Source organism: Corvus kubaryi, unplaced genomic scaffold, assembly GCF_017639235.1.
Source record: "Corvus kubaryi isolate FWS band 111438036 unplaced genomic scaffold, C.kubaryi_AGA036_p1.0 44974, whole genome shotgun sequence".
In the NCBI taxonomy this organism is placed as follows: domain Eukaryota; kingdom Metazoa; phylum Chordata; class Aves; order Passeriformes; family Corvidae; genus Corvus; species Corvus kubaryi.
This window is the reverse complement of record NW_024581272.1, coordinates 18901-29042: the sequence shown is the minus strand read 5'-3', so window position 1 is coordinate 29042 and position 10142 is coordinate 18901. Positions and strand designations below refer to the sequence as shown.

Below are 10142 nucleotides of genomic sequence, written 5' to 3'. Positions count from 1 at the left end.
CTGATGCCTGACAAAGCCTCTACAGGCTCCAATTTCTGATCTGGGGTCTTCAAGAGCTGTTTGATGCCTGACAAAGCCTCTACAGGCTCCAATTTCTGATCTGGGGTCTTCAAGAGCTGTCTGATGCCTGACAAAGCCTCTACAGGCTCCAGTTTCTGATCTGGGGTCTTCAAGAGCTGTCTGATGCCTGACAAAGCCTCTACAGGCTTTGTCTTCTGCTTTGGGGTCTTCATGAGCCTCTTGATACCTGACAAAGCCTCTACAGGCTTTGTCTTCTGCTTTGGGGTCTTCATGAGCCTCTTGATACCTGACAAAGCCTCTACAGGCTTTGTCTTCTGCTTTGGGGTCTTCATGAGCCTCTTGATACCTGACAAAACCTCTCCCGGTTCTGACCTTTGCACGGGGGTCCTTAAAATCTTCCTTTTGCCTGACATGACCTCAACTGGCTCCAACTCCTGCTTTGGAGTCCTCCTTTTACTTCCTGATTTCACCAGAGATGGTGGTTTTTCTGGAATTACTGCAAAACTATCCACATCATCTTCATGCATAGCTTTTCTTTTTTCAGGAGTTTTTGTGGCTATTTCATCAAACATGGATGGAGATGACTCCTCTCTCAGAAAGTGGAATATGCCTGAACTCTCTTGCTTCTGTTCTGAAGCATCTGAATTATTTAATGGTGACACCATCATCTCTCCTGAAATAAGCAGTAGATTTATGTCATTTGGAAAATAAATTAAGCAGAAAATCCTGTAGAATCAAAAATCTACTCAAATACAATCTTCTAGAAACCAAAATCCAAACACGTGCATGGGTTTGCTGCCATGTCTGAAACAACACTTCAACAGTTTGAAGTTTCACACCAAATAAAATGAATGATAAATTATCCTACTCAGAAGTTAACTACAACATTTTCTTCTAATACCTCATAAATTTCAATGGTTCCTTTCATGGGTTACTGGCTGCTTCACCTCAGTTAAGTCTGCCTAGGCTGAGATTGCTGCTAACCCAAAATATACCTAAACATTCCTTTTTTTAAACCTACCAGATTCCTCAGGAGTGTGCAAGTCAGAAATGTCCCCTGCAGCACACAGTGGTGTGAACTCAGCACTCTGAGCAGCAGCCAAAGATAATGTTCTTCCATCCTGATTTTTCGGAGTTTGAAACATTTCAGGCATTCCTAGAAATTGTATTTGGAGAAATGAGCACATGTTTTGACAAAAGAACTGCACAGCTGGCAGAGTGAGCAGACTTTAAGATCTCACCTGTGAAGCTTTCATCCATATCCATGTTGAGCTTCAGCATGGGATTTTTTACCACTTTAGGGATGTGTCCAGCAGATCTGATTGTGGTGGAATAAGCTCTACCTACAACTATAGTAGCAGGTGACTCTGCATGACCCGTGCTGAAGTGATCTTTTATTTTCTTCTCTGGAGTCTGCAGAGGTAAAGGAAAAAGAAAATAAAGAGTTATTAAGCCAAGATTCTTCTTGCTGGAAGAGGTGGCCAAGCTCCTTCCACCATTTATCACTAGTCCTGGTTCACTGGGAGGTTCCAGATGACTGGAGGATGTCCAGTGCTAAGAAGGGTTGGAAGGCCCAGCCAGCCTGAGATTAGGAAAGGAAAGGCAGGTCCTGCCTGATTTCTATGATCAGAGGTTGGACTCCATGATATTGGAGGTCTTTTCCAACCTTAAAAATTTCATGATTCCTTTTGTACAAATCTCCATTTCCCACATGCTGTGAGAGACATCAACCCCCATTTTATACCACAACAGGAGCTTCCAGCTTCTCTATCAAAATGCACCCAAGCTGTTTGGTGGTCATGCAAGAAAATAAAACAAAGAAAGACAAAAAAGGATACCTTTGGTGGGTGGTTTATCCTCTTCAGGGGTCTTCCTTTACGGACACTTTTTTTAGCAACCTTTGACTGTGGTCTTGCAACTCCCAATTTTACCACTTCGGCCCAAGATTTTGCAACTAGAAGCAAATGAGAAAAAACCACTTCAACTCTCAGCTGTGTAAATGGAAGTCGGCAATTTTATTTCCTTATGGTTCCCATACATTTTCTGCAGTCTGCCAGAGGAAAGTGTTTGTTATTATCTGACAGCACCTAAAGTGTTCTCTGAAATATTTTCAATTCGAAAACCCAGTTTCACCTTAAATTTAAGAAGAGTACAAGTACCCAGTGTGGCTTTCCACACCAAAACAATGAGCTTCACACAGGGTCAAACACAGCTCAGATCCTACAACTGAACTCTGACCCAGTTGCTCTGGAAAAGCACTGGAAACAGAGTTTTATTTTGGATCTGAAATTTTAAGAGCTGTGATGTTCTTTTCATGTTACTGAAGGAACTGATGCAGTGATATTAAAAAGCACATTACAAAGAGGTGGTGAGAAATGGAGTGCCATCAATATTTGTCAACAGCTCTGCTGCCATTAAAACGAACAGAATAATAAAAAGCAATAAAAATTCCTGGGTGAATGGTAAATTTGACTTTGTCAAACTGATTTCACTGATGAAAACAGGTGACAAATACACCCTACCTAAAAGTTTATTCAAAATTCAAAACTCAGAGAACCAGAGCTCCCCTATTACAGTTTCCAATGCTGTCAAAACTATTTCAAATCAGTGCTCAACACCGAGAATTCTGAAGATTTGAAAGTAACACCCAGTTATGATCTTATTTTTTATTTCTATCCATTATGTACCACTGTGAGTTGTTAAACTCAGTCCAGTTCCCAGATAAAGGTTGTGAGCCTTGTATAAAAATAAGGCACGAAGTGAAGCTGCCTTGCTATAAAATGTTACATTTTGGAAAACAAAATGGATGTGATAAACATGGCTTGGTTTAAGACTACTTGAACTTGACAGATATTAAAGATCATGACTCTAAACTTGCAAAGAGAATGCTAATTTTACCTTTTTTCAATGTCTGAACTTTAAGATTTGTGTTTAAATGAGTTTATAGATGCTTTAATAAACCTGCTTTATGAATGAGAAAATGCAACACTTTGCACTTCCAAGAAGCCCAGCAGACTTCAGAAGATTCACCAATTATTTGGTGCATAACAAAAAGGCCTTCTCCAGTTTGGTTCCTGTATTTTAAAGCGTGAAAGTGAATATTAAAAATTATCTGTTGAAACCAACCTAATAAATTGGCACTGGAGGCACCACTTCTCCTCTTGGCAGTGATAACAGCCACAGCTCCACCTCTGCTCTTCATGGCAGTGCCCTTCAAACCCAGCTGGGCACTTCTGTTTGACTTGGTGGGTGTCACTGTCGCAAAGGCTTTGGCATCCTGGGCAGCAGGACAAGATTTCGGTGTTTTCCCTTGGACACCACTTCTCTCCTTTGGATCCACATCTTCAGCACCAGCATCCTTCTCCTCTGCAATTGGGAATGGTGTGGGGGCCTGGGAGATGGAGAAACGCCCTTTCCTGAAAGGGGCTGGAGAGCCTGAAGGAACTTTGGGTGTTGCCTTCCCTGAGGGAGGGAATGAGGCACCTGGAGACTGCTGGGCTGGGGAATTTTTGGGTGACCTTTTTTCTTCCTGGTAAAAAAAAAATAGACATTAGTGAATGGAGGATATTTCCTTCTTTCTAATGAAGTGATCTGTCCAGGGGAACCCTGCCTGAGACCGGGATTATTTTACTCTTTTCAGGAATGATACAGGAAATGATTCCTAAACTGTTGATCAAGTTTGGGGCTAAGTTTGGCAAGAGGGTTTACCTTCCTTTTGATCCTCACACTTTCCCATCCTTACCATTCATCCATCCCCAGCCACCAATTAAATCATTTTATGTCAAATTTAGATTCAGATTGATTGATTTTTAATTTTTAGTCTGTTTTTTCCTCGTGTGTTTTACCCATCCATTAAGTAGCAGAGTGACCTCACCAATGAATTTTGTGGCACTTTCACCTTAAAATAAACCTGGTTTTGCTGATGCCTTTGCTGTTGATTCTTTGAGCATCCCAAATCACTCATGAGTGACACCAGCATGCATCACACAAGATTTACTACTCATTTTGAATTAATAAATAATAGAATAAATACATATAATAGAATTTATAAATTCTGATCACAGTAATGGACTCAGCAACTTGATTGCTCGTAACATTTACCTGATCTACCAAGTGCTTCAACCCCTGAGCCTTTTTGAGCACAGCCCGAGGAGAGTTTCCGTAGGGTAAACTCTGCCTGGCAGGGAGAGCTCCTCTTTTCAAGGGAGAGTTGGGAGGCAAACTTTTATCAAAGAGTTCTGGACTCAGATGACCACCAAAAGACACTCTTTTTCTTTTTCCCAAAGTTTGAGGGAGCATCTCACCACTCCTCCTCTTCTGAGGGATTCTTTCTGTCTTGCCTGAAAAGAACAATTAAAAATATTTTTACATTATCTAAGAAACCAAGGCAGCATTTTAAGCCTTCCTTCTGCATTTCAAAGTTGGAAACAAACCCAAAGAAACTTACCTTAAAGAGAAACAGATTCAATCCAGGACAATTTATACATATTGTGTATTGTTATGGTCAAATGTAACTCCATGATAAATATTTTACAATTAGTGTCAGCAACTGGTTCTGCATTTTATCCCAGTGGAAGAATTTTTAGGAAAGTGTTACAGCATTTCTCTAATATCAAAAACAAGGCAGGGGATCCAATGTATTTACCTGAATCTTCTCCATTCAAGAGGCCAGGAGTTTTAGTTTCTGAGCCAGGCTCAGTGACTTTGAGCTCAGCAGCACTTCCAGACCTTCTCTTGGCTGATGGTCTCCGAGGTGTTGCAGCACTGGCATCTTCCAAATCCTGGTTTTGGTGATACCCCTCCACGCCCAGCTCTGCTGGAGTTCCACTGGCTTTTCTGCTTGAATCATGATGTTCCTGACCAGCGTTTGTCTCCAGTGCTGTTTCAGTCAGCACTCCAGAGGTCCTTGGCCTCCCCCTTTTCCTTCCAGAGCCAGGTGTCTGAGCAGCAGGAGATGCCATTATCCCTTCTGAAGCTGGTGCCTCTGAATGGACACTTTTGTCCAAGAAATTTTTACTTTGCCTGCTGTTTCTTCTGGGACTCTTGGAATTAGAGAGAGAGGCAGAGTTATCCAGGTTTGCCTGATCCCAGATTTCTTTCAGCACTTCTTGGACAGGTTTTCCTGGTGTTTGTTGTTTGCTGTTTCGTCTTTGCTTTAAGCATTTGTCTTCTGGCAAAGGCAGTTGTGTGCTATCAATTCTGCACACTGAATCTTCCTCTGGAGCTCCAGCTGGGATTTCTGGAAGAGACTTCAATTTCAAGGACCCACGCCGTGGGGTTCTTGGAGTCTCTGAATTTCCAGGATTCATTCCACTGGCTTCTTTGGGAGGTGACACAAACAGAGACCGAGGACTCTTCCTCCTGGGTGTTGGTGTGGACAGCACACATTTACCTCCTTCAGCAGCGCTGGGGGTGGGCGGTGTGGGGCTGCATATTGTCCCTTGAGCTGGACAATCCAACCTTTCTATGGAGCACTGCTGCAGTGAAACCAGGGAATTCCTGTGGTTCTCCTTGCTGGGTTTGGGTGTAACAGCAGAATGTTTGCATCTGCCTGGTGTCCCTAATTCCTTAGGATCCTGCAAAGGACTCTGACTGGTATCTCCTGGCACCACCTTTGAAATGGGAGTTCGAGGACTCCTGGTAAAACTCTTTCTGGGAGTTCTTCCTACAGCTGACAGCTGCTTATTAAATCCTGAGCTGTTTCCTTCTTCTCTTCTTACAATCGTACATTCTTCAATATCTTCCCTTCTGCCTGTTTCCTTTCCTTTAGTCAGGCCGCCCAGATCAGAAAGATGACTCAGGGATGAAATGGGAGCATTTGGTTCTGGCAGAACACTCCCAGGGTCTCCTTTTGCAGCTTGTTGAGAGGCACTTCCCCTGTGCAGAGGTTTTTCCACTTTCAGCTCATTCTTCAGGTTTTCATAGAGTTTACTAAAGGGGGACACTTCATTTTGCTTTTTAAGAACATGATGTAGTCTCCGTGAAGATTTGGGTGTTCGGAGTTTGACAGGGAAAGCTTCAGGAAGATTTTCCTCTGGAGTTCGTTTATTTTCATTGGCATTTTTCTCTTCACACTCAGCATTATCTACACAGTAAGCAAAACAAAACAAAAATACAGACGCAGAGTTACTTCAAAATGGTAGAACTACACATATAAGTTCCATAAATACAGATTAAAAATTCCTTCTTTTCCCTCCCAAGATGGTCAACCAGGACCTACTGAAATGGAACACTTGGAAGCAGCCTGGGCTTTTTGCATTGGAACAAAAATCTGTCAGAAATGATAATAAAGAACCTTCTCTGAAACTGAGGATTATTTAAGATAAGAAGGATAAGAAGGTGAAGCCCTGGCATTTAACCAGTCTATGAGTTATAATCATCCAGAATTAGCAGCTCTGGATTTTTCTGGTTCTACAGGAAACAGCTCCTGTAAACAATTATTTCAGTATCTACCAGGTACCTCCAAAATTACACTTGTTTCAATTCTTTATTAGGGAAGAATGCATGAGAGAATGCAGTATTTGCTCAAAAAAGGTGTAGCTGTAGGTCAGCAGAGAAGTTCAAGTTAAATTTTAATGACAGAGGTGAATTCACATCTGTCATGATGAGATCTAAGCATGATGCAGTAATTGCTGACATAGCAAGGTGTTCTCAGATTGAAAAGTCTTAAAATGCCTTTTTTTCCCTCCTTTAACCTTGTTTGAATTCTTAAGCTAAGCAAAAACGCAGTTAAGGGGACAAAAGCAAACAAAGTCCCCAGAGAAGAGGAACCAACCTGAAGCATCAAGACTTTTAGCTCCTGAAGTTTGTTTGTGTAATAATTCCACTCCTGCCACCTGCTGAACATGAAGAACCTGTAAATTTGTACAACATTACAGCAGAGCAACAAAGATTTTACAGTTTAGCTTTCAATTCTACATTAAAAAAACTACTTATGAGAGACCATGCATTGTCCCTAAACAGGCATTAAAGTATTCAAATTAAATCCTTGAACTTTGCAATAGTTAACATTGAGTAATACATTTGAAACTCTAAAGAGGAGAGGTTGATCTTGTTTTATCATTTAAATTCTAAGCTGTCAAAGCAGCTGTAAAATCAGAATAAAAACACTCGAATCTCCCCTTCTTACCAGACCCAGTGGAAGATTTATAGCTCTATCTGTATTAGTAACACCATGAATTATTAATTGTCTTTTACCAAAACCAGACAAATTTTTGACTAAAATTTAGACTAAAAATTACTAAATTTTGAAGAGTATTTATCTGAAGGAGTTTATTTGTATTTTAGACAGAAAGGCACTTCAGGGCTGAAAAACTACCCCTAAGAAGAAAACAGAACAAGGAAATAAAAAGCCATATCACTACTACCAATGTATTGGTAAAGAAAATGCCCACAGCCACCAATTTACCTGCAGAGTTTCATCTTTTGGAGACCTGGAACGCCTCTTTTTCAGAGTTGATTGCAGAGGATATTCAAACCTGAAAGAAATATTTTAAAATACTATTTTTTGTCAAATAGTTGATGACTTAAATTCCTGTTATTAAGAGAAATGACCTAGGAATAGTTGTCCCTTCCCAACAATGCACACATCTCAATTTGAAAGGCTTTAGCAACTTAAAACCACTTTCAATTTCTCCCTAAAACTGACAACTCTTGAAACAAAATCAGAATTATCTCTCTAGACAGTTCTATCTTTATTTACCGTAATGTAATATGTGATAAAAAGATATCTTTAAGCAATCCTGCCTTCTCATGAAGGCCTGTAAGACTTTATGAACTAAACTTCATTAATTTACACTCTAGAATCAAATAATTAAAGTGTGGTCCTGGCACCCACCTGAAAGAACGATCAATAATGGTTAACACATCTCCGTGCTTCAGGAGAACAGGCTGCTCAAAGCAAGCCCCATTCAGCTGCGTGGGGTTTACTGTGCTTAAATTAGTCAGGACTGCCTAAAAATCAAACAAAGAGTTCAGTGACTGCCGAGATGCATCAAGGCAATGCATATTTCAGTAAAACATGAGCATCTCACCTCCTTGTTCTCATTTATCTCAATTTTGCAGTGCTCATTGGACACCCACGGCAGCCGCATGCGGATGTCACATTCTGTTTTCCTGGGGGGAAACACAAGTTCAGTTCCACACAAAACACAGGGAAATCTGCTGTAGAATTAGGGAATTTCCCAACATTTTAGTTAATAATGGTACAGCAGCATAATTTCTCAAATTTGAAGAAAATCTCTAATGCTTTTGATTTGCTGTTGGTCTTATCACTTTTATTCCCTTCCCCACATTTCCTGTGGCCAGAAATTTAAAAGTCAATCAATAAACAGAAGTAGTTCTGGCAAGGAAAGGACAAGTAATAAAATAAAGTTCAGCTTTCTACTGTAACATCAACCTTAATCCAGTCTCACCTTCCCTCCCTCTTCACACCATTCCTCCATTAACATTTATTTTTGTAAATAAGCATTAAAAGACCTGATCTGCAGGAAAACACTCATTATTTCAAAGTATGCAAGCAAATTCTCACCTTCCAAATAAACAAGAAGTTGAGGTGAGTGGAAAAACAATTCCATCAGTCCCATTCCTTTTAATGACAACGATTTCCCCATAGCGTGGCATCTTCAAATATAAAGACCCTTACCTATAAAAAACATGCAGATTACTCATCCTAATTTGGTTTACATGCTTACAAGAGTAAGTCGATGTAAGTTTTTATGTTTTATTTTTGTTTCAGAGATGAGATACTTCCCAATGGGCAGCAGAAGAATCTCGGTGCTGTTTACATGTGTTTGTTTCCCTGTGTAGAAAACTGGGAATATGTTTATATAAATTGTTAGACTACTCACAGGTATTCAGGAGATTTTTGCTACCCATCAGAACCTTGGAAAGGTTCAGGAGCAACACAGATTATATTTTGTCCCGTAAGCAATTTAAAAACTCACTCCTCCTCAGCTAAATCCGAACCTTTCAATCTCTTACCTAGACGGAAATTTTCAGATTTAGATTTAAAATAGAGACCAAATGACTGCAGTTGTGTGCTCCAGGAAAAGCAGGGAATAGTGTCATCAGCTCCCAGGAGCACGGGCAGGAACAGCTGGGAAGAGGCTGGAAATCGGGAAATTGCTGATCTCTGTCGCGATGGGCTGCGACAGAGCTGAGAGGGAAGCAAGTGCAGATCTCTGCGTGCACAGATCGCGGCACAAGGAGAAACAGCACTGGACTGGCGTAAGAACTCCAAAGCCACAGCACAACCGATGCACCTTTTATATATCTCCATGTAACGCATTACTTAATGTATAAATGCGATTGCCACAAGCGAGCCTTAAGGAAGCATCTTTATAAACACTATATTTGAAAGCAGCAAGGTAAAAACAACGGAATTAAAAGCAGTTAAGAGAAACCCTTATGGAATGTTTGGGTCGGTTTCATGCGATAAACACTTGTTGACAACAGGACACAACTTCGGGGCGAACCCGGCAGTCCCTTCGGCTTTTAGGGAACGCAAATAAATACTCGGTGTCCCGTACCGAGAGTTCCCCGTCCAGGCAGCCACCAACTCCTACAAGCCAAAAAAGGCACATGAGCTGCAGATGCCGAAGTTTATAAGCCAGGGCTCCGGGCGGTCACGGCACAGGTAAACACCGGGTGAGAGCGGGGCAACAACCACCACGGCAGGGGCAAGAGCCATCATGGGGGGGTAGGTGGCCACCGAGGGGAAGATGTCAGGAGGCCCAACTCCTCCCCGCGGCCCCCCTCACCCCAAAGCCACATCCCCCCGGCCCTGCTCCCCTCATCCGCTCGCCCAACCGTACCTGGATCTGTCAGAGCCTTGAGGGGCCCCGTGCGGCGGCGTCCGACGCGCCCCCCCCCCGCGCTCCCGGCACGGCGCGACGCCGACTGAGCCCTTCCCGCGCGCGCGCGCCGGCCCCCGAGACCTCGCACTGAACGCCCCATTCCCCTCCCCACCACGGCTGTATTCCTCCGCCAGGCACCGAAACGGAACCCCCCGGGAGCCGCGCAGACAGACGGACAGGAGCGGCAGCCGACGCCCGCGCCTGCCGGCAGCAGCCGTGGCTGAGGGACAGCACCGAGCCCTTCTGGCCGCGACAAGCGGCACC

The 10142-nt window shown here is 42.5% G+C and overlaps 1 protein-coding gene across 1 annotated transcript; it reads right to left on the bottom strand.

Annotated features, from left to right (window-relative positions):
• Positions 1–4: 4 nt before the first annotated feature.
• On the bottom strand, positions 5–9922 carry LOC121672222 (proliferation marker protein Ki-67-like; the record flags this gene model as incomplete). The annotated part of the gene is made up of 13 exons (XM_042044800.1): positions 9837–9922; positions 8552–8665; positions 8055–8136; positions 7859–7974; positions 7430–7499; positions 6797–6875; positions 4667–6106; positions 4123–4361; positions 3148–3550; positions 1860–1975; positions 1263–1434; positions 1043–1177; positions 5–694 (listed from the first exon to the last, which is right to left on the bottom strand). Coding segments are annotated over exons 2-13 (3634 nt in total), but the record flags the coding sequence as incomplete, so codon positions are not given.
• Between the last annotated feature and the right edge of the window lie 220 nt (positions 9923–10142).